General features: G+C 43.9%; 2 protein-coding genes across 3 annotated transcripts; one reads left to right on the top strand and one right to left on the bottom strand.

Annotated features, from left to right (window-relative positions):
• Nucleotides 1-1867: 1867 nt before the first annotated feature.
• Nucleotides 1868-20115, bottom strand: si:dkeyp-120h9.1 (Y+L amino acid transporter 2-like). 2 transcript variants are annotated; one of them, XM_053861630.1, is made up of 13 exons: nucleotides 14212-14230; nucleotides 14081-14142; nucleotides 11262-11598; nucleotides 10267-10442; nucleotides 10053-10195; nucleotides 8200-8325; nucleotides 6960-7104; nucleotides 6695-6818; nucleotides 6144-6247; nucleotides 5971-6067; nucleotides 5751-5900; nucleotides 4330-4513; nucleotides 1868-3766 (listed from the first exon to the last, which is right to left on the bottom strand). In XM_053861630.1, exons 3-13 carry the CDS (start codon nucleotides 11388-11390, stop codon nucleotides 3672-3674), a joined length of 1473 nt encoding a protein of 490 aa, XP_053717605.1. In that variant the 5' UTR covers nucleotides 11391-11598; nucleotides 14081-14142; nucleotides 14212-14230; the 3' UTR covers nucleotides 1868-3671. The 2 variants fall into 2 exon arrangements, with proteins under 2 accessions (XP_053717605.1, XP_053717606.1); XM_053861631.1 differs by lacking the exons at nucleotides 14081-14142; nucleotides 14212-14230 and adding an exon at nucleotides 19600-20115.
• On the top strand, nucleotides 15916-25204 carry stmn2b (stathmin 2b). Its single transcript, XM_053861633.1, has 5 exons — nucleotides 15916-16084; nucleotides 22070-22168; nucleotides 22247-22419; nucleotides 23569-23760; nucleotides 23880-25204. Exons 1-5 carry the CDS (start codon nucleotides 16066-16068, stop codon nucleotides 23937-23939), a joined length of 543 nt encoding a protein of 180 aa, XP_053717608.1. The 5' UTR covers nucleotides 15916-16065; the 3' UTR covers nucleotides 23940-25204.

Raw genomic sequence — 25204 nt, 5'->3', positions numbered from 1 at the left:
AGGAAGAGGGGAGAAACTAGGCCGAGGGAAGCGTGGAGAGGAAAAGCAATAAGGCAAATGCAAGGAGGGCAGAGGTGAGGGGAAGGGAGGGGGCAACGACGGGCACACAACTCAATCTGCCCAAGTGTTTTCCAATGTCGCCGAACCTTGAAGAACCACCAACACAACTCGATGATGTTCTCAACCAATCAAATCACTTTCGGAGTCATACATTACATTTCCAGGCTCTTTTCATCACGTTTCCCATCTGACACTAACAGCTGAGCCCGGATGAAGAGCCGTTCTCGGGGTACTCCAGTTTTCTGTCTCGCTTATGACAGAAGAGGCTGTCATTTATTTTTGTTTGTGGGTTATTTTTATTTATTAACAGCACTTTACTTCGAAGCACTTTCCTAGTTGGCGGGACCACCACTGACCATGGCAATAAATTCTATTCTGATTCTGATATAATAATCTGAGGACTCCCCCTGCAGGTGACAACTCATATTGCAACAGACAAAATCGTTCCATCCGATCAATTTGCAACGACTCGCGTTTGTTCCTCTCGAGACAATCACGTTGTAATCTAAACTCACATTATTCTCCAAAGTTATTTCAAATATTAGGTGTGTTAAGGTGCCATTTCACTCTTCTTTCTTATGGAGTGACGTCGATTATTTTTTTATAATCTGTGCAGATACCAACAATTCAAATCTGTGAATCCGAAATTCTCTCATTCTCTACCGCCCTTATATACAGAGAGAGAGCACCTCAATGCTAGAGCCCCCTGCTGGCCAGAAAAAGAACTGCTTGGATTCTTCAATAATTCAGACCCGGAGTTGCATGATCGGCGCTCTAAACAAATACTTGTCAGCAGAGTTTCTCCAGAGATGCTTGCGTGGATCCCACTTACTGCTCCATTAACATATACTGTGCTGTTGGCTTCAGTCAATGACTTAATGCACAAACATGATCGGAGGGTTCAGTGTTAAATTGTCATGAATAATGTTGATCCATTAACACAAATTATTCATGCTGAGGAGACTAGCGGTGAAAGAAGGTCAAGACTAAGAAGATAAATGACCAACTCTAGTAACAATAGCGACAATCTGAATAAGGGAGATTGCTACCTTGAAATACACACCAGTGCGTGTGTACGCTCATAAATCTTGGGGTGACACGTGCCCCGATGAGTCCATGAGGAGCCCAGCTGTGAGGAGTACATCAGAACTACTCACGGTTGAACTGGCGCCGGCTGACATGAGGCCTCCAGGGTCGTTGTCGGATCCAATTCAGGCGGCGAGGAATCTCCATGTTGCCAAACAAGCTCCAGCGTGCGACAAGTCAGCCAGGAGAGAGGACCACAGCCGCTCCTTTATCCATCTGGACAGTCTCCAGATCACCCACAGACCATCTTCTGGCTTTTTAAAAACCCACCATGCACACAGCTTCTGATGGGGTCCGTTGCTGTCGGGACTCCACTTCCCCTGCACAGCTTTATCTTTTATGCATGAGTCAGAGGAAACCTTCTCTCCGAGTCCGAGGAGGGACACAGCAGAGGAAGAAGCCCTGGTCGGCGTCACACCCAGGTGAAATGTGATGCTTCAGCGTCAGGGGTCCAGTGGGAGGCAGTGCTGGACGTCTCAGGTTGGGGCTGGAGCGGGTTACGTCAGCGAACTGAAAGGTGCAGAGACAACAGGAACAGACTACAACATGAGCGGATATTCCTGTTCGTACACAGGAGGAAACATCTCACAGGCTATGGTTCATTGTGAACATCGGGGGGGACCAAAAAGTACCTTTGGAGCTCCCTAAATAACAGTGTTCCCTTCCTGTGGAGGTGAAGGAGGAAGACAGAGTCATAGATTTGTAGAAAACCATCACTTTATTCAAATGTGGACACACAAAACAGCCAGAAGAGGTTTCTGAATATAGAGGGCCTCGTGCCTTTTTCCGTTTAAAGTACAATAAATAAAATGGCAAATTGCACACACACACACTACCCGACTCCAGAAACACACGTGTTGACCCAAAGAAGACGACCATTGACTGCAACATTTGTAAAGCTAGCTTACGATATGAAAGTTCCACAGCGGTACATTAGGACCAGTGAAGAGGAGGAAAAGAGAGGGCTGTCAAGCTTCTTAACTGTGAGCTGTAATAAAGTAAAACACTGTGCAGTGCAGTGAAGGTTACTCCGAATGTGTCAGGAAAACCACTCTGACCACCTAAACAAAACAAAAAATTTGCAGTCATTTGTTACGATAAAACATCAATAATAATCATCTAAAAAGGCAGCGATACACAAATGACTGCGACTTTCACTCACTAAAGTGGCAACGAAAATGGCTCAACTGGTCAGACAGACCCACACGCACACCCGGCCCCAAATACCTTTCTTCCATCTTCACCGGCCCCAGTACCAACGTTGGACACACTTTCCCACACCACAGTTTCGAGACATCATTGGCCTGATACAAATAACATGGAAGTATAAATGTGCTTCATTTGGCTGCACGTGACATGAATCTCAATAAGGCGTGGTCACACAGACTACTGGATGCTCAGCGAGAGACGGACTCAGCTGGTTACGTCTACAGAAGGCACATACATTTCAGAATTACTCACAACTATGCTGGGTGAAAGATATAAAAAAATATACTGTATAAGTAGCTCACACATCTACACACTTAGAAGCCAAATTCCCCACTACACACAAACACACTTTCACTCTGGCTGAGACTTTGGTGAAGTGATACATTTTAAGATCCAGAAGGCAACAGTACATTAAATATCCACACAAGAACACAAGACTAGAAATATTCTAAAACAAGTGGCCAACACGGCTACCTTCACGTGGACCACAGGTGTCCAAATATTGTTGAGAATTTTGTACAAAACGTGTCAACATAAATAACCCCGGTAACTTTGATATAATTACGGTACATGAAGAATTCAGCCAATATATCATAGATAGTCATCACCGACGATATTCTTCGCTTCACGCAGAAGTACTTAGTCCTGAGGTTTGCAAATGTATAGACCACATTCTACAGCTTTTACAACTGCTAAGTCACAACAGTAAGAACTACATTTAGTTACGTCACTCTCACCGGTGTGCGTGCAAGTCAGACGGTGATGACCTCATTCTACCAGTGGAGGGCGCCAGATAGGAGCAACCAGGAGGAAACGTCAGATCAAACCGTGAAAAACAGTAAAATTATATCGCTAAAGTTTGCTGATGATTGGTCATATCTGTAACACCCTAATATATATAAATAAATCTATGAGCCAACATGACACTTTCAAAATAAAACCAAACACTTCTGGTGGCATTCTGGCTTGTAAACAGCTGGTGTGAACAGAGATAGTGTGAGGCAGCCACGAGGCTTGTTCCACCTGCACATTCAGAGGAAAAACAAGCCCTGTACGGGTAATGAAGGTCAGAGCATCTCTGATTCACACAAGTAAATCCCACTGACTCCTTCACATGTGACAGAACAACCTCTATAAATGAACTTAGCATCTAGTGAACCTATTAAGAAAACAGTGTGTCGCTCCGAGGCAGGTGACGCTGCTTGTGTGTTTCTGAAGGGGTTGTATGAGGGGAACGTTCAGCTTTCCATTCTTCCACCTGAAATCCTGCATAGTTTTACTTCCCTACAGCCAGCGGCTTTTGGACTGCAGTGACTTCACTCCAGCTTGTCCGGGTCGATGTTGTCCAGGTCGATATCAGGCGAGGCCACGCAGCACAGGCACAGTTTCTGAGTGTAGATAGAGATGGTATCTGCAACAGACAAAAACTGCTAAGAAAAACAGCCAAAAGTTTTCATTTGAGTCAACGTAAGATTTGGCAGACATTATTAATAGGAGTCATTTATGAAATTTGAAATTGTTAAAAAAAAAAAAAAAGTTAGGATTTGAAGAAAAAAATGGACCAAAAAGGACAAAATGCACCCTGTATTGTTAAGGAAGTATTAAGTCATACACTTAAATGCTGTCAGCGTTTGTGTCCCAGTACTTTTTCTTCTTCCCAATCTATTTTGACACGTCTTGGGGATGATGTAGCTAGACAAATTTCCATGGGACTCGCGGGCGAGTTTCTTTTTCTTAATTGCTTACAAACTCAGGACAGAAGACGCACCCCAGGGAGGGTTTGCGTAACTTGAGCTGGCAGCTAGTACACATTCAGATTCCTTGTTTCTTTAGCTACATGGGGACTAGTGTTGTTTACTTTGGTCGCTCAGTCAAAACAAACAACCTTACGACGCCACTTCAGTTGTTTGATCAAGGGTTAAGAAAACCAAACACGAGTTTAGTCCCCTGTTAAACCAATCTCCAGTGACTTACTGAGGATTCTTCTGAGGATGGCAGGCCTGGAGCTCGGGGGGAGGTGGATGCAGATATAGTAGACAGGAACTCCAGACAGGGCCACGCCGATGCCCACCAGCGAGTTGATGGTGTCGCTGTAGAGAGGAACAACCACCAGGAAGATGCTGCATAAGCAGTAGACGATGGGGAAGAAGAGGGACAGCTGTGGGGGAGGGAGAAGGGGGGGACAGGTTAGAGTGGTCCGTTTGAGAAAGTATGCAACCAAGAATTCTTGTACATAGTGTTATGAGTTACCACACACTAGCAGTGAAAAGGTCACGTTATGTTGGTGTGTAAACACAGTGTATGGAATAAACAGAGAACCATGCCCGTCTTTAAAGACTCGACCACTTCTGTATCTAGATCAGACCTAGGCAAAGTGCGTCCCGGGGGCCATATGCGGCCCGATGCCTGTATTTCCGAGGTCCTTTTGACATCGGACTAACTTAAGACTAACATAACATGGTCTTTTCCTTTTGGCTTTTTTTTTTGGCCTGTCCTCTGCTTCCTCTTCTCTCAAACCTACAAACCTCATGTCCTCCTTCACCACTGCCATAAATCTCCTCTCTGGCCTTCCTCTCCACCTTCTGCCTGGCAGTTCCAACCTCAACATCTTCCTACCAATGTACTGTCTCTCTCTCCTCTGTACAGGTCCAAACCATCTCCATCTAGCCTCTCTGACTTTGTCTCCTAAACACCTGACATGTGCTGCCCCTCTGATATATTGCTTCCTGATCCTATCCATCCTGCTCACTCCCAGAGAGAACCTCAGCACCTTCATCTCTGCTACCTCCAGCTCTGCCTCCTGTCTTTTCCTCAGTGCCACTGTTTCCAAACCATACAACATTGCTGGCCTGACCACCGTTTTGTACACTTTCATCCTTGCTGACACCCTTTTCACACATCACACCTGACACTTTTCTCCTTCTTTTCATTGGCCATTTTTGTGTGTATTTCTTGTTCCTCAAAATACATTGAAGGAATACTGAAAATATATTTTGAAATGAATTTCCTTTTCATCTGGAACGTCTGGTCCATAGTCATGTTGATTTATATTCAAATAAAAGGTTTATATTATTATTATATATATAATTATTAATATCCTCACTTACACCTTTTACAATCTTTTTAGGTTCATTTTGTCCTTGTTACTGTATGTATGTATGTATTTTGGATATTTTTTCCACATTTTCTGTATTCATCGCTGCCTTTCTTTTGATGATGGCCCCTCACAACAGTTAGTTTCTAATGTGAAAATAAACAGCTCACCTATGATCTAAATTCACAGGGTCGTACCAGCGGCGTTATAAGCTTGACATATACCATGAACACAACAAAGTCCAGTCACAATAAAAACAAAAGGATCATCAAGCACTTGTGTCGACTTCAGGCTGAGATACCTTGACCGGTCGGTGCAGATCCGGAGCGGCGAAGCGAAGGTAAATGAGGCTGGCGATTGACATTCCGATGAACAGCCAGTAGTTAAAACTGAAATAGTTGATCAGTTGGAAAACGTCTGGCACAGAGAGGTAGATCAGCGACATCAGTCCCTGCAAGCAACACAACACGTATAAAGACAAAGCAAACACACCACCAACTCAGCCAAGGTAAAATACCCACGTTAAAAAGCAGAGCAGGAATGGGCGTGAAGCACTTGATGTGGATCATGCACAGGACATTGGGGAGGTGTCCTTCCCGAGAGCCAACGAAAAACAACCTACCGACGACACGCATCATTTCTTAGACGGATTCATGCGATTGGTCATCATTCCGCTGAGTTTAAAGTCACTGACCTGGACGCAGCAATGATGGAGGAGTTGAGACCACCGTAGCAGGAAATGGCCACGGACAGAGGGATCAACCAGCGAGCCCAGCCCAGAACTTTATCAGCAAACGTCTGCGCAAACAGGACTCTGGGTCAATAACAGCCTCATTATTAATGTCTCATCCCCCGACTTCAATTCAATATTTGAACAAAGATTCGTAAATATCATTGTCAAACAGGCACAAATCTCACTACCGACATCGCTCATCACATAATGAACTTCCCAGGGCTCTTGTGAGCGCCACTAACCACTTTAGCTGAATGAGATTCCTGTCATCGCTCCGGCTCGCGCAGTCAGTCATCCACTGAACAGAGCAGGGCGCTGGACGCTTGTGGCGGTGGCTGCCAGCCAGACCGAAGTCCACAGTGACAGGAAGGAGGAACCAGCGAGCGCGGCTCCTGCTCAGCCCAGCAGATGTTCCCAATTTGATCTCATGCTGGGCTAATTCACTTTATACATTAGCACGCAGGCTGCCGGTTGCTTCATGAAGATACGACCCTGCTGTTATAGTCACTCACCACAGCCACAGCTTCACTGCTGAGAACCTGGTCCACATCCATGACAACATAGTAGGCCACGTTGGTGAGGATGTAAATCACCGTGACAATGGGCATGGAAATGGCAATGGACAGAGGCAGATTTCTGGGATGAGGAAAGAGCAGAGCAAAATCTTCACAGGTCCGAAAGTTTCAGCTATGGTTCAATCCAACAGAAATGTTCATTCAAAACTTACAATTCTAGCAAGCTCAGTAACTAATCTTAAAATGTAACAGTTCGCTTCACCTCTCCGGGTTCTTTATCTCCTCAGTGATGAAGTTCAGCGTGTCCCACCCCGAGTAGGAGTAGAGGGCCGAGTACAGGGCCAAGGCCATGTCACCAGGGTTCAGCTTGGAGTCACGAAAGGAGTCTTCGAAGTTCTGATCCACACCTGCAGAGCACAAAATTGACTTTCATTTATGACACAGAATCCAAGTCCAGTTATGTTGCACTGTCACAATCCATCTATTATCGATTCATAACATTATTATCATTATTACTACCATGTTTTTTACAATGTTTATTTTGCATGGTTGGTCATTACATGAAGTATTTTAAATGCCGAATTACTACTACCCAGAATGACCGCTGCTTATCACATATGGAGAGATAAGATTTCCCAGAAGGAAACAGACTCACTTATTACACACAATTTATGTGACTGAATAATCTTTTCTCAATCACTCAGAAGTCATTTGATCCTGAAAAGTCCAGTCACCGTTAGGAACAAACCGACAGAGTGATAAAACCTGACCAATGAAACCATAAACATAGATGAAAGGAGGAACCATCAGACAGTTATCGCTACTCTCATAGGCGATAAGGCAAATACCGCAAAGGTTTGAAGATGAAAAAAGCGTGATGTTGAATGAAATCAATGACGTGTAAATTAGAGAGTGTAAAATGACAGAAAATTGTGGTGGAGGAAGCTGAGGTGCTGGTGCTGACAAAGAGACAGGTGGTGGGAAGCAGGGCTTCAAAATGCGCCGCATTTTCATGCCACTCGGGAAAACAAAAAAGCCGACATAATCACGTATTGACAGGAAGTGCAGTTCAGAGAAGAGAAGAGATTCTAGCGTTACTGAGAAGAGGGAGAATGGCGAGTGGACAAAAAAAAAAGAAAAAAAAAAGTTACCAAGACACAGTATTGCATCATAATAACTAGGAAGCACTGGATGGATAAAATTATAGTTTGCTAAAAGGTAAGCCAAGGTAGGTGTACACAGTGTACACAGATCACGATTCATGGCATCACAAGTCTTAGACAACTAAGAGAAGAAAGATTGTATCTGAGAGTCAATCCAGCCAGGCAGAGAACATTAGCTAAACTGAAAAACTGTGTCGAGGAATGTTCCGCAGCAAGGTCAAACACATTTTCATTTTGGGGGAAAAAGCTTTGCAGCTGTATGGATTTACTTATATTTGAGTGAAATATATAGACAGGATCGTGGAACTGCAGACACAGTAGAAGTGGGAAAACCTCTACCTTGTCCCAACTTAACCAGGCCAGCGATGATGATGACGATGAGGGCGAGTACTTTAGCCACGGTCGAGACAACCTGAAGAATGGCCCCCCACTTGACCTTCATACAGTTCACAGCAGTCAGCAGACCTGATAAGGAGAAGTTAAGCATCATGCGCAATCGTCAAAATATGCGCAGAAAAGGGAGTCCGGCACAAACCTGGAGAACGCTAAACTGAATGGAGAAACTCAACAGAACTATTCAGCGTTTTGAAGAAATACTCAATTTGGACATCACTGTTTAAAAAGGCAGTAGCCTAAAAACTGTTGAAGGCAAAAGAGTATGTAGAGTCAGCTGCAAAGTTTGGGATGGGAGGAAATTCTCTCATCTAATTTGTATACACTTCACCCGTTTATCTGATGAAGTGGAGATACTCTTCCAACAATGACAACGTCTGGGCGCTATCAATGTTGTTTACTGCAGGGCTGTGAACACCACTGAAGGCTCCGCCTCTAGTCCCTGTGTCTTCTACAGCACCTTCCATGTTTCTTTTTTCCTCCACATTCCGGCTACACAGTGAAGCATGGGCTCTGGTATGTGCTGCTTGTGGACTGTCACTGTGTACAGAAGGAGTGTCACTCTCTGTCATACTGTAGAGTAAAACTCTTCTCTTCAGAATGGGAGTCAGTCAAACGGTTTCTCAGAATGGAGTTACAGGTGCTGGCCATCTGCCTCTGGGAAGTAGCAACCACACCAGCCTCCATATTTGGCGCAGCTTTTGGATCAGACTCGGTAATAGAGCAAGTAGAACTGACAGGACTGGAGCCAACTGGTGAAGCATATCCTCTGAAATTCGCTGCAGATGAAACATAATTAAGTTGGCTACTAATGTGCAATCCTTGCAGACCTCTTTAGTAACTTTAGTAGCTATATTCCATGATGATTGAGATACAACTGTGACAACAACATGTAGGCATTTTGGCACAAGAACACTTTTTAAAACTTGTCATTAAAAAACAGATTACTCAGTAAAACAACAACTAAACCAACAGGGGGTGAACTGAAGTAAGAGTCAATGATAAATAGTTTCAATAGTCATCAATCCAGTTAAGTGAATTGTGTCAAATTTTAGAAAACTGCCACACCACATCCAGATTCTTCAGGAATTAAGGCAAAGGAAAGATATTCAAACGCACAGGTCGGACAGACGCACAAATATCCAGAAGAAGTTTCCATTACAATGCTGTTCAAAATGAAGATATCATGGCAGCAAACAACATGCATCTGGCTGAAATGTATGCATGTCTTATTTTTGAGACATTTCATTTCATTTCATTTCATTTCAATTCCTGTCCATCATTCTCATTAAAACATCCAGCAGCGTATGATGTGGATCTTGTTCATTACGACTAGCCTCCCTCTGTATTCAGACGCTAAAATTCACCCCAATGGCCTCTTGGACAACAACCACAACCACAGTGATACATATATTTTCACAATGTAATAATGTATTACCTGCTTGTAGAACTATCACTGATCACTGATACTTGAGGCCCATAAAGCATTTCAGCAGTTTATTATGGCCATCATTGTAAGAGGTGACAGTGAAAATGAAGTTGTTGTCTAAACAAACATGGTCAATTAGAAGATATTTAATAAAAATCTGTGTGACCTTTCAGTTTGACTTTCACTCCTAGGGTCTTCGTGAACTGATACACAGTCAAAGGAGAGGTTCTGTCTGAATTTTAACTTTAAAACAAGCATAGCTAACCAAATATTGGACTTGCGCAAACAAAGACGTGGCAAGAAAACAAAGGAACATTATAACAAGCCTGCCTTAAGACAAGAACATGAGCCAGAGGACGTCCACGCTCACCTATGATGGCTGCAGCGAGGAGGCGCACGGCTACATAGGGGGCAAAGCAGGTGGGATAAAATGGCTGGATCAGGTAGCTGGAGAAGGTCAGGGCAATGACTGCTTGACATGCGGGCTCCACGATCAACAAAGACGTCCACAGCCTGCAGACAGGACGAATTTGAAGACATAACTTGCCCAGTAAAACTAAGGACTTGAATGAGTCAAAACTTACCGAATAAATGCCAGAAAGCCACCAAAAGCCTCCAGGATGTACGCGTACGAGGCCCCAGATTTCCGGATGGTGGTGCCCAGCTCAGCGTAGCACAGAGCCCCGAAGACTGAGAAAACTCCTCCGACAGCCCAGATGATGAGCGACAAGCCGAAAGAGCCAGTGTACATGAGAACGCCCTGCAGAGAGAGTCATTACTCATTCACATCCGCAATAAAATAACTTCAAAACAAATGAGTTATTTATCACAGTACATCTAAACACCAAGCCATCAGAAGTCAACAGTAATATTACTCTAGTTATAAAAGCTGTTTCTTTTTCCGTGACTATCAGTTTTCCCACCATGACTACACTATGAAACGAGGTGATAGTAGGTGTGCGTTCATCCTTAAAGAGAATGTCAATACTAATTTACTTTATAGAGCGCATTCACATACATCCGAATTGAAAATTATTGAGATTTTTCTCTTATTCCATGGGTAATTATTTTAAGAATCAAATTATGAACAAAAACAATCATTTGTTGGTCTTTCAGCAACACGGAGGGAATATTTCAAGCTTAATAAGATGCTCCGTCACATTCCTCATGGTGCTTTTAAAAGGCTCAATTTGCCACAGTGACGCTTGAGTCCTAGTCGAGCACGGCTTGGTTAAAATGAAGTCAATACGCAGGCAGGAAAAAACATCATGTCGGTGAAGTCTGATGGGATTCTTCTTCATATTGAATCTTGTTTTTTGTGGGGCACACAGGAAGTTGAACACACAAAAAAAACAGAAAGCAAATCAAGTTGTAGAGCATATACTACCAAATACTGATTCTAATTGAATTGTTTTGCATTTTTCAGATCCACTCCCGCTTTTGGTTTTCACTGTGTTTTGGAGCAGAGAAATTGAGCAGAAGCAATGACGCAGCCAAATCACACAATTAAGGAAAATAATAAAACTAATAATAATTTGACATATTGCAACTAATGAGATGGACAAGAATAAACGGATACCTTTGGTGAGACAAAGATGCCAGAGCCGATCATGTTCCCCACGATGAGACAGACCCCGTGGAGGAGCGAGATCTCCTGCTTCAACCTCACTTCGCCCCCTTTAGACGTCGACTCTGCCTCGGCTACCATCCTGATAAATCTTCTGTCTCTCCACGGAGCAGCTGACAGATGCAGATGCAGAGGTCTGACTGATTCTGGTGCCAGCAAGAACCAGAGTGAGTAAGCGATGAGCTAACAGGCAAGTGGGAGGGCCAAACAGGAGCGAGCGGATGCGCAAGTGGATGCAGCTCAAGCGACAATTGGTGAATACAGAGCAGAATCCATCGCCTCAGGGAATCTGTGAGGAAATAAAGATCATCATCACACATGCCACTGTGTCAGTGAAACCTGCTTAATGAGCACTCAACCGTGTTCCTCGTGCGATACAATCCATGAAATAATAAAAACACCTGCGGCACTTTCACACTTTCCAGGAGCCTATTGACCCAAAATGTTGATGCAAACAATGTCTGCACACGGTGTAGCTACAAACAGTCGACTGAACTTGAATGTATCAAGTGAAAACACACACAGGTGAGTCTTGAGAGAAAATTCAAATTGCATTGAATATCAGGATCAAAACACTAGATCAAATAGGGGTAAACATTTTTATTTACAAATATATGTTTTGGAAAATGGTCAGGAATTATGTAAAATTATTAGTAAATAAATGGAAAAATTGATTGTATCTTGTAGACTGCATGACAAAACAAAAAAAATGCCTGAGATTAGTTATTAGTCATTGAGCAATCATAAAAAATAAAAATAGATGTTATGATAAAACTATCACACAATACAGTTCAATAATTGAACGAGACAGACCTGATAAGCAGAATGGGAACAGCACAATGCCTGTTCTGATGCTGTAAAGAACCATTTTTTTTCTACAGCAGAACGGCGGATTTCGGCTTTTGAGCCGAGTCAGATGTTCAACTTGATCTTATTTACCAAAAGAATGTGCACTGTAGATATTAGAGTTACACTAAGGTTTTGCTCTGTTAACCCCGACATACACGTGAGGGCAGGCAGCTTGCACTCATTAACCACCCACAAATGGCATTTAGCCTTGAACATAACACCGTCATAACAAGGGTAGTAAAAGTTCTCTGATGAGCGCAGGTTCCTAAATAAATAAGCTTAATGTTTTGGGTAAGGTCTATTGACTTCAGCCCGACGGTGAGAGCTGATATCTGCTCTCTCGACATCCACATTGAAGTCACACTTGGTTGCACCATGACATGAAAACAAGATTTTCCTGTGTTGGATCCATCACCAGAACCACAGCATTAATCCCAGAGGAGTTGTTGCATTCATATCTCTTTATGATCAGATGCAGAGGTCCAACCGCCAATGTTTCTTTTTAAAGCTACCGTTACTCACTATGTGGTTTGCCTTTCATCAGATTACAATCAAATAGCGGGAATTCAACAGGGCACTTGATGATTGCGTTGAATCAGACATGTATGATGAGAAAAATAACAATTTCTTATCACATGTCTTGCAATTATTCATGTACAGTTTGTAAATTATAATTCCACGGGTCGCCCTCGGTGACATAAGGTTACTGTAATGTGTGATTATTTGGTAGTGTGAACTTTCAGTTTGATGAAGCTGCGAACTTTCAGTTCGAACTGAGCATTTAATGTGACTGGGGAATTTGCAAACATCCAGCAGTTCTCAGCTGAAAGGTTGATCTGCCTTCCTTGAGAGCACATACAGTGACAGCAAAGAATGGTGATACCTTTCCTTATCACTACATACTGGTTGTGGCAAAAACATTGGTGCTGTTCCAGGTTGAAAAATGCTGATGGGAAACTCTTAATGCAGCTTGTGTGGCGCCAACATGCCTTGTCAAAAAGGAAAACCAGGAGCAATGATTGATCAAAATGTATTCTTCGCAACTTGGAGACACCTTTACTAAATGTAAAGAAACAAGTAGAGGACGAGGGTGACTTAACAATGGAGGATAAAAGATGAATAAAATGATGACCTGAAAACAGAATGGTGATCCAAAATTATCACACATTACAGTAATCTTATGTCACAGAGGGCAACTTGTGGAATTATACTTTACAAACCGTACATGAATAATGAATGGTAAGACATGTGATGAGAAACTCTTTTTCTCAACATACAAGTCTGACTCAACTCAATCATCAAGTGTCCCTCGCTATTTGAGTGTAATCTGACGAAAGACAAACCACATAGTGAGTCATGGTAGCTATAAAAAGAAAAGTTGGCGGTTGAACCCCAGAGCTCAGAGGTTTGGTGGCCCCCCTTTTTATAGTGGTGTCCTGTCAGGCTGCCACAGGGCAGGAGGGAGAGCAGAATGGTGGTCTACCTTCTTGCTCCATCACCACACTTCCGCCTTCAATAACTGAGCGGCAGGAAGCCGAAACGTACGCAAATGTCTCAGCGCGTGGAGTCGGCGCACACACGTCATATATATGGCAGTTTCTCACTAGCAAGTTGAGAGGAGAAATAGCCCGGTTAGCACTGGCCTACTCCCCAGCAGACGCACGCGTTTGTGCTTCCACAGTACAAGGGGAAACACACAGCAACAAAAGTTTAAAAAAACTAACCAACTACCATCTTTTGTCGACCAGTTTGGAAACCTCTTAAAAGTGCGGTGTTAGCTAGGAGCAGCCACATGATGCTAAGCATCCTCTCGCTAGCGGAGTAACGACTAACTCCACATGGAAACAACCGTCGTGACGCGTCGTGACTGGGGAAAAGTTCTGAGCTAAAGTGGTGATATAGGAGAGGACGGGTCGCCATACCTCAGTCAGTCAGTCCGGCTGTTGCGCTGAACAAAGCAGCCACACATGAGGCGCCACCGCTTCTGAAACATCACCAACATCTGCACTTAGCTCCTCCTCTCAACCAGCCGCCCCGATGAAGCGAGACGCACCTCGCTCCAGCTAACACCAACAGACGACGAGCACACGGACTATACTGTCTCTTTATTTGCTCTGCATCCGCCAGGGAGGCGCATTAACACGACCGCTCAGGTGTGGTGAGGCGTCACGTGTTGCATTTAGAGTTTACGTGCACGAAACGCATAATGATGACGCACACTGTCGCTTAAATGCAGCTCAGGGAACCCCGAGACCACGCGTCTCACATGGACACTTCACTGAGGAAAAAGGAGGAGATTTGAAGCGCTTTGTGTTTGAGAATAACACCACAAACCGGGTCGCTCTAAAGCAAAGTTGTACACAACTTATTTAGCCGTTACGAACCCATGGCACTATAATTATTTGCTGCCCTCTAGTGAAAAACTAGGAGCACTGTCTGTGAATCCTCCAGGGCAGAGGGCAGGGGGCAGCGTAGTGTCCGAAAAGGCCGCAGTAAACACTTTGGAGTGTGGTAAGGGACCATCTTGCCAAAGGAAAGACGATTGTTGACCACTGCACAGAAGATCACCGGCTGCTCTCTGCCCTCGTTGGACACCATCGCCAGTTCACGCTACCTCAACAGAGCCAAAAACACTGTGAAGGATTGTTTCCACCCCGGTCACTCTCGGTTCACACTGCTGCACTCTGGACGGCGATATAGGTCCTACAGAAGCAGGACCAATAGATTCAGAGATAGTTCCTCTCCCAGAGCCATCAACGCCCCCTCAACCATGGATGACAGAATCTGTGTGGTCACTCTGCACAATACACGGAACCATGCGTGCAATGTTCTATTCAGTCATCTTAGTTATTATTGCTCATCATTTTTTACATAGAGGTGCCTTGTTTTTAATGCTTAATTCCTATTTTATGTCCGTGCGTTGTGTGAGCGTATACATGGGTGTATGTATGTATATATATATATATATATATTAGTGCTGTCAGTCGATTAAAAAAATTGCAATTAATTAATCAAATTAATCACATTTTTATGTCATATCTGCTAAAGGTCTCCTGATAAACAATTTGAGTTATGGGATATTAAAAAATTATAGAGCATGACTAATCAATTGAATACAGTAAGAAGAGAAGATTTGAAATCCAATTTTTTGTTGGTGAACTGTGCTTCATAAATGAAATCCAAATCCGCAAACCAGTTAGACCAGGTGCATTATTCAACAATGTAAAACTAATACAGCAATACAGTTAAATAAATACAATTCTGAAATAAAATAAGGCTCTCTCAAATAGGCACGTAAGCTCAATATAGCGATTAAAAAATAAATGAATATTTGATTGTTTTTTAGGATAAACCATTTTTTCATCTGTCTGGTTGTAAAGCAACTAACAATGAAAAAAACTGATGGGAAAAAGAGGGACAAGGGTATAATGAACAGATGATTGAATTATGACGCTGTTCGGATCCACACATCATTGGAAGATTAGTCAGTGTTTGTAGTCCAGACCAGACTTTTTCTCATTCCTACTGACGCTATTAGATTATATCAATCATAATATTGATGACAGTAAAAACGAGAACAAGTCGGAGACATCCTCCGGGCGGCAGATGCTTAGAAGAAAATAGAGTAAAGATATTAAAAAAAAAAAAAAAACCCATACATATACAGTATAGACGAAATGGGATTGACTCTGACGACCATGACTAGAGGTGAGTTTTATTTTGAAAGGCGTGCAGTCTGAAAGTCACTTCCTGTCGTCTTGCCGCCGCTCATAAGGGACCAGCATCCTCACCGGCAGCCCCCGTCTCTGCTGACTCAGTGCCTTAGCAGCAGCCCCTTCACCCTGACCGGCAGCACCCCGCAGCAGACGCGCCCTCCGCAGACGAACGCTCCCGCAGCTCCGCAGAAATGGCCAACATCGCAGTCGGTGAGTTTCGGATGGAATTGAATGGGCAATTGAAGGCACCATGTAGAGGGAGAGGGGACATGGATGGCACAATAGGATGCTGAGGGAGGAAAGGGAGCGGCCGAACTCCCCTGAAGGCTTCGCCCCGGTCTACCCGGTGTGTTAAATGTCTTTTAACAAAGATTTACCTCAAATGAATGATGGGCGCGAGGATTTTACAGAATGACGTGGGATGATGACGCACATTTTCACCACTTAAAACCACATTTAAATAAGGTAAAAAGCTCGAAATCACGAGGCACCTGTTCTAAATACGTGTTTTTTAAACGATAAACGTTGCGCAGATTCGGCCGATGTTTTAAACAGCGGCCCTTCTGCCTGATTCAGCCGGTGGATAATGCAGCTCGCCTGCGACCCCACCCAACATCTCGCTCCCCTCAACCGCTACACCGGGGTGTCGAATCTGTGAGGGGAAAAAAAGTAGGTCACAGCCCAGGATGGAATACCTTTTCATGTTGCTCTGGAAAGATGATGCAGGAATCAAGAAATTGTTATCACTGTGTGTCCACAATTGATTTGCTGTCGAAGGATTTACGACCTGCGATGGAATGACTGTATGCTGCCGCTTATTTAAAATCCAGACCGCAGTCATGACCCAGATTATTTCTTTTGAAGCAAGACACGCCAAATGATTAGCTATATGGGATCACTTTTATATGGAATTACAAACCCATTGAGCATCGTATTTAATCGACCAACGCCTTCAACTGCAGCAGCATCAACCTGTGTGTGTGTGTGTGTTTTCCTTCTGGCTGACTGGTGTCTTGATGGGCAGGGGGTCTGTCAGACAGACACCAGTAAGGGCCTGCTGCCTGCGCACAGGGGCGTCAGCCACTGTGACTCAATCTATATATTTCCACCCCTCATATCCTCCTCATCCTTCACCGGCTTCACCCTCAATCTGAGCTGTGGCTGGGAGAGCAGTCACCAATTGGGTCGTCGAGTTCACTCCTGCCTCAATTTATTTACACAGACAGAGGAGGCTATTAATATTTTACATGGCTCGTCTGATCTTATTCTACTTTGAGGGAGGGAGCACCAGTCAATCCACATCAAAGGCGTCTTCCGAGGCGCGGTGTTTAAATGGATGATTGGTTATTGATTGGTCAGTGCAGACTAATTCATTCAGGTCATTTGACTTTAAAATAGGCGCCTGGACCTGTTTTGAAATATTTAGATTTAAATCGGTGTAGATGGAAGATATATTTCCATTTTTCTGAATTTGCTCCTCTCATCTGGATGTGAGTTTCTCACTAAAGTGCAGTCAAAGCTAAAACCTTTCACCTGCTTTAAGCAAATAATACAGCTGCCTTGTTGATAATGTGATGATATCTGATTTAAATAAGAGGCGCCCTCTTAAATTGAAGGGATCGACCCTCAGACTTATGTGAAATATCACCATTTAGGGTGAGTTTCTCTGCTCTTTAAAGCAGGGGAGCAGCCCTGGTTTCACCTTGCACTTTTCAAGAAGCCTCTCGTAGGAGAAAGCAGTTCACTGGATTCCCAATGCTAGCATGCTAGCAGTTGTCAAATGATATGGCTAAAAGATAGAAGAGAAAACAGCGGAACGTTTCATGAGAGAACAATGAGAGCAGCGTCTTCCTTCTGTAATCACAGCAACACTTATCTGATAATAGGCTAAAGTGCATGCTGACCCTTCCACCGATCCTTATCAGCCACTTAGGACCAAACCAGAGAAGCACAACTGCTGCACTTTATTCAAATTTTGGCAATATATTTTATTAAAAATTTCAAGCTCAGGCATTGTTTCCATAAATTCAGCCGTGAATCATCGTGGCCCCGGCGATCAATACTGCACATTTACTGGTTCAGATGACTGCTGATGGCGAAGAGGAAGTGGTGACCTCAGTGGGCGGCGGGGGGGCTCTGCTTTACAGTATGCTGATGCTGTCATCATCTGCTGACGTCGAACTGTTTGTCAGGCTTTTGCTGGTGACTTGCGGCGAGAGGCTTAAATCCACGGTAAAGAAAGGGATTTGCGCGGCCGACAAGTGATCATCGGGGTGCTGTTACTTTATATCCAGTTGCTCCTTTTTATTGTTGTAAGAAGTGTTGCGGAGAACAACACCCAGGAGGAGAGTAAAACGCCGTCGTAAACAAGCTTACATTGTCTCAGCGCAGGATTTGTGCAAAGCATTTTGACAAACAGTCTGCGTGATCCATCTCCTGCCAACTCTCTGTTTGGATTCTAGCATCAGAAATCTGAAGGAACGTGAAGAACAGAGAAGCGTTTAGCGAAGTGACGGTGCAAACGCAGCGATGATAACAGTGCGAGTTTTCCTGGCTTCAAACGGGGGTGATACAGGAATACTGCTGACTTTTTTTTTTCTTCAAAGGAACAATGGTGCATTGCAGCGCGCACAGACCAACACACAGATGCTTAAGATAGAAACAAGAACCAGAATTATTGTCATCGCTCAAGTCTGAGTAGCAGCTGAGGCTGAACTTTAAGAGCCTTTTCAGCCAAAATATTCTTCTTCTGCTTTAATTGTGAAGCGATGACACAACACTAGCTGTGCGTTGACCAGTTTATTTTCACAATTCATCTTTCTGATTTGAAGCTGTTCTTGGGAACACATGGTTTATAGCTCTGGGGTGAAGGAGGTGGTGGCTAGTGAGGGCACTTAATAGATATTGATGTGCTCCATGTTAATGGATCCAAAGAGGAATTTTTGTGGCAATATTAGTGTTAGAAAGATAGGTCTTTTATTTTGATCCCTTTATTTGTGATCCGTGGCTCAGATTTATTCTAATGAAATGACGGGCTATCTAAAGCATCTCTGTTGCGATCTTGAGCTTACTGAGGGAGCCTGTTTTGTCTCACTCCGCCTACCTACACGCTATAAGCTCACTCTCATGCATCCTTTTAGTCACAAACTCAGTTGGATTTTGTCCTCTATTTCAACTCTTACTAATCCCAGAGGTGCAACTGATGCCGACGGCAGCATTAAATCTGGCCCAAATAAGTGTTTACATCTTGTCATTTTTTTTTTATTCAGCTATATAATCTCCACTCTCTAAATCTGCTCTGTCATAATGAAAGTGCCATTCTCAAGGACACCAAACTGTAATCTGCTGAGAAAAATGTCCTATCCTGACAAACCACCAGCGTCTTCCGCTGACGTTCTCCACCAGCACTTAGCTCACATTACCTGCTCCACTGGTTTCCTGCCTGTTTGGGTCTGTTTCTAAGTAGTCGAAAATGGCTGACAGGATCTTGACATGCACACGCAATTTAATGAGAGCGAGCGACGACCCCCACCCCAACTCTTGTCAGAGGAAATGGCAGGCTACGCTAATGACTAATTTAAGTGCACCTGAAGTGAATCCATTTCCTGAGGGCGGCTGCTGCGAGTCCTGAAGGGATTCAACCTTTGCTTTTTTTTTCAATGATCTGTGCTGTATGTGTGGTGTGTTACCCCGTTTTGTCTTCTACTCTAGAGACCAGTACGTACCTGAATACGGTGAGGTCTGTGGTCCAGATCCACCCTCCAAATCTTAGTTTTTCATACAATTCATTAGACTGGGTCATGATGGCCTTCTATTTTTCAAATGGCAGCAGCCTTGTATGCAAAGCCATTGTGGTATTGCGGAAGAACTCCGAGTCCTTCTCTTGGTCTTCCAGCTTTAATCCCGATCCCTTTCTCGGCTGGTCCTCCCACGGGAAGCGGGTTAACAAGGCCGACAGAGAATAGCGCCGGCAGCTCCGGAGAGTTGATCACATTAATGCGGCGTCTGCCAGTCTGCTGGGCACAAAGCGAAGCCGAGACGCGAACAGGGAATGAGACAGAAAGGAGATTTGGATTAATAATAGTTCCACCTTGGAAGCTATTTCACACTAAATCTTGTATCTGGCTGCGCCCTCGAAGCGGCTGAGAATCATGAATCATCGCTGCAGACTTCAATCCCTCAGACCGTGCTGCCTCACAACAGTCTAAATCTGTGTGTAACATTCGCAGTACACTGCAGCGTGTTGCAGATATCTCTCTTTGCCCAGTCTCCAGAGTCGCAGTGCTAAGTCAGAGTTGGCAAATGGGCAGAACGCTGGAAGGTCAGCAGGGTTTTATTTTGGCTCTTTGAAGCACCTTGCTCCGCCTGCGGTAGCGGCCGTCGATTGGCTACTGTTCCGCACTTTGGTTGGATGCCAGATGTTTTCTAAGCCTTTTAGCTTCTTGAACTTTGGTTGCGCACTCACGCCGCTGAGCCATGTCGATAAATTGAGGCTTTGGCACCAGGCTTTGTGTGCTGCAGTGTCTGAAGAGGAGCAGCTTATGATCAGCTACACTGTTGTGAGGGGCACAGTCCGGGACAAACCAAGTGTTCCTCCCTAAATAATGTCACACAAGTGCCATCACAGCCGCATCATTGTTTCTGTTTACCCACATTAAGTCATCATTTTTATCTACAGCTCTAAATTTGGGAGCGTAGTTCAAGTATCTTGGGGTCTTGTTCAGGATCAACACTGACTGGGAGCTCTCAGTTTATCGGTTCATCCTGCTCCCACCTGGTCACCGCTCCACAGGGTGTCTGCACTCTCCCCTATTAGCTACAGTGGACGGACCTCAGCCGGCCTGGAGAACCTGCTGGAGTCCAGCTGGGCCTGCACTCAGGATTCTTTCTGGGCGGTGCCATGTGTTGTGGACATCTTCAACTGGCACCAGAGAGTGGAGCATCTAGGCCCTTTGCTTTCACAATGAAGAGGAGCACAACAACACTTGCTCTAGGCATGATGATGATATGACTTTAGAAACTGCATGGTTGATGTCACATGACAAATTCATTTGGAAATCCCTCGTCTGTTTTATGTGCACAACAGTGAAGTAGCTGCGGAAAAGAGTGGTCTCTCCTGAGAGCATATGGCCCTCTTCCTGAACCACCACCTGGATCACCACACGACACACAGGCAAAGCTATTCTGAGCCATTCAGAAGTACCAGTCTGCTCAAACACAACCTGCTTATGAAGCTCCGTATCACAGCAATACAGGCTGAAGCTTGACTCGACTAGGGCTTCACTCTGACCGCTGACTTGGTAACTAGAACACCGGGACATCCGTCGGCATGAGGTTGGCCAGTGACTGAAGAGTCAGGAGTTGGAAACCAATAAGAAGAAGCCAGTTTCCGACAGGATGCTTTCTGTTCTCCACAAATCTCCATCACATCATCATTTTCATCTTCAACAATTGATTTTCCTCGAGCAGGCTGGGCGACTATATTTCCCAGTGGGTCACATTACACATACGGAGACTAAAAATGTAGCTTGCAAAACAAGGACAGATGAAATGTTGTCAATACGGATGTTAACTATTAACTATGAATTGATACTATAAAAAATAAGCTTGCTCAAGTATTAATAAATAACAAGGTGCATTGCTAAGTGGTCGTCACAAATGCAACCTTATTCACAAGACTTTTCTTAAACGTAACCAGTATCCAGAGTCATACTCACAGGCAGCAGACTGTTAGATGAGAGAGTCAAAGCTTGATCAGATTTAAAAAAAAACATTTAGTACCGTGGGGTCACTGGTGACACAAATGTTTCACCTATTTTTGTTTCAACTGACTCAGAACCCCGAGAGGCTGCAAGGCGTGGTCAGACCGCATGATAAATAATAAATGGAAATGGTATGCATAGCTAATGATGAGCAGAGTGCCCTGTGGGAGCAGCTGCCTCTCGAATGGTGGGGAAACAAGGTTGTGTTTGCTATAAGCAATACACTGTCAAATAAGACCCTGGGTAGTTGGTTCCAGCAGGCTTCCTTTTCACGGGTTTTCTTTGTTTTTGGAATATTTTAACATTTATTATTTGGGTTATTTGTGGTTTTCACGCCGCTCTCGTGGACCTCCTGTGGAGTGATGCCTCTGGGATGTGGCGGTCCAATCCCCAGATGACACACACTAACACATGTTTCCGTTCCTCTTCACAGCTTACAAAGAGAAGATGAAAGAGATTTCGGTTCTCTCCCTCATCTGCTCTTGTCTTTACCCCCAAAGCCGTAAAAATGTGGCGATGGGTGACTTCGAGGGTAAGTTGGGATCATCGAGTCGGCGTGTCGTCGGTGGTGGATCTGACTGGGTTTGGATTCTTTGTCTTGTGTTTGCAGACCTGGACATCAAGCCCATCAACAAGCGAGCGTCTGGCCAGGCCTTCGAGGTGATCCTGAAGACGCCCTCCCCCGTTTCTGATGCAGCTCATTGTATCACCAGCCCCCCAAAGCGGGATATTTCCCTGGACGACATCCAGAAGAAGCTGGAGGCTGCGGAGGACCGGAGGAGGGTGAGGCTGCTTTGAATTGAGCCGGATTTTTCCACTTTAGATGATCATTTTTGTAACTCTATAAAACAGAATTTACCAAATATTCAAATCGTTCAAATCTTGATTCGTGTTTCTGGTTGGCTTGATCAATAATGCGTAACACACACTGCCGCGCCTTACCTTCAGTCCCTGTGTGTCATTGATCCGTTCGCCAATACCGTCACTCAAGCCGCTGACAAATCCCAAAACCCACCAATAAATCATTCAACCAATCGATGAACCCAAAGCCCCTGATAGCCACGTCCTGTTGAAACAGATGTTGGGTCTTAATTGAGGGTGGAAACTTGATCTGATGAATGTGAGTAAAGAACAATACGCGCATGCAGGAATCTTTAAAGATATATTCAAATATTGCACTGTTAGTTTGGTGACACAGGAAACTATCACACAGAAACAGTTAAGGTAGTCATTTAATATGTGCTACTTCATATCAAAACCTGTTTTTAGTGCAAAACATTTTCAATATTTCAAGTTCTGTTCACAAGTACCGTTTTAAAATTGAAGTAAAAAAAAAAGGGTGAGCATACGCTACTAGCGCAAGTTAGCATCCATGCTAATAATTTCCAGGCACGTTCTAATGTAGTGCCACAAATGCTTTTGGACAAACTCTGCAGTTACGTCCAACGTAAAGAAGACATTTGTTTGCTGGCCTATTTGTGGGAGAGGAAATCATGACACACTTTCTTAATAATAGCTTTGCTAACGCAGTTTTAAGGTTGGAATTTTAGAAAAAAAAACATTACTAAAACCACTTTTCTGACATAAATATATGACCAGAGTTAAAAATAACATTTAGTATACTGCAATGGATACTTATTGCGATCTAACTGGAAGATTGTTACTTTTGTAAGTAGCAGACTGTAAAATGTAAACTCATAAATAAAATATAAAAAAAAAAAATACTGCAACGGAACCCGATTACAGTGTCTTCATCGGCTCAGTGCTGCTCTACTGATTTATTCCTAGTTGACGTTCAGGGACTAGCTTCAGTGTAAGGTTTGTATTTATGATGTAAACATCACCCATTGTCAGCAATTCATGATGCCCACATTAAAGTAGAATAGGTGACCTTGAATAACTGATTTGAAGGGTGGTCCTTTTGCTCTAAAGTCTCAGGAGGCGCAGGTGCTGCGAGCACTGGCCGAGAAGCGAGAGCACGAGCGGGACGTGCTGATGAAGGCCATGGAGGAGAACAGCAACTTCAGTCGCATGGCTGAGGAGAAGCTGCTGATGAAGATGGAGCAGAGCGAGGAGAACCGGCAGACCTACCTGGCCGCGCTCATGGATCGACTACAGGAGAAGGTGAGGACTGTGACTGTGAAAGTGTTTATGTTGAAATACAAGGAGAACCTGTCAGTAAATATCCACCCAAAAGCAAGGTCAGATATAAGCATTAAAGAGGCGTCTGATGTGTCTTTCAGGAGAAGCATGCTCAGGAGGTGCGCAAAAACAAGCAGTTGAGAGAAGAAATCCTCGCATGAGAAGACCACAGGCATCCTCTGAGCATTCACTTCCACCCTGACCCTACCTATCCCACATCTCCAAGCCCCTAGTTAGTCCCCATGTCTTCTGCTCTGGAGCCACCGCAGCAACAGTGGCAGGAGTGTGGGTTGATTTAAAACATGAAGAGGAGAAACCACCCTTCCCAACCACTTCACTACAAAAAAAAGGAATGTTTTGGCCTCATTTTAAGCAAAGAAATTTTTGACAGTGGGTTTTTGTAAATACTTCTTTTTTTGTTATATACAGCAGCGAAAGTATTGATTGCAGTGTGCCATTTTTATATATGTGTTTCCTCTCTTTGCATATGGATGTAACCTTGTTTTCATTTGAGCCTGAGAATCTTTTCCGTTTCAGTTTCTCGTGTGGTTTATGGCTTAGATGTTTGTCGTGAGTTTGCCAGCTAGTTGAGTTCCGCTCACTCCTGTGAGATAGATGGTGAATGTACTGCAGGAGAACACTATAGCATTTATTGAGCCCGTCCTTCTCCGTCCGCTCTTCTCTCCACCTTGTACATACACTGGTTGACAGGTATTTAGCCAAACATAGCACAGAGCTCATTGCCAAAATCCACTTGGATCCAGAAAGCTCACTCATCATCAGAGCAGTTGTAGGGCTTCTAACTTCACGTCTTCATCTTACTGTACTGTGTAATAAAACTAAGGTCAAAGTGCATACTCTTCATACTCACCGTTACTGTGAATTAAATCCATTAAAAAAAGACAAAAAAAAGAAAAAAAAAACAATGACATAACACTCATATTTCTGAAGATAATTTTCTGCTGCATATAATGGGATCACGGTTGCCGGACTAAGCCAGGCACACACGTTTCGTCGGTGTTTAATGCTGCGTTCAAAGCCCCTCACGTATTCTCGGACAATTGGACGCAAATGTAAAAGTTTTTATTTTTGCTTTGAACGCAGCATTAGACCAGCTCTTATCATTGCACCGCCGCATCTGCTGAAGTCATATTTGAGAGTCATCTAAGAGGATTCACGATGGCAGTCTTGTCACTCATTGAGGGAACAGTGCTGAGAGACGCTCGAGCACAGGAGGTCCGCAGATGTGTGTGTGCGTTTTTAGAAAGGTGTGTGCCTGATCTTGACTTGGTGGATTATAACTCAACATCACTGATAGACTTTCCTTCTTGACTCTTTCTCTCCTCTCTCCATTTGTGTGTTGTCCTCTCCCCACATATATCGTTGTGAGCAAGCAGTGGTTAATAAAGATTTGGGGTTCAGTGAA

Source organism: Synchiropus splendidus, chromosome 4 (assembly GCF_027744825.2).
Source record: "Synchiropus splendidus isolate RoL2022-P1 chromosome 4, RoL_Sspl_1.0, whole genome shotgun sequence".
NCBI classification, from domain to species: domain Eukaryota; kingdom Metazoa; phylum Chordata; class Actinopteri; order Syngnathiformes; family Callionymidae; genus Synchiropus; species Synchiropus splendidus.
Note: the sequence above shows the minus strand (reverse complement) of the source record. Positions and strands in the feature narration are given on the sequence as shown.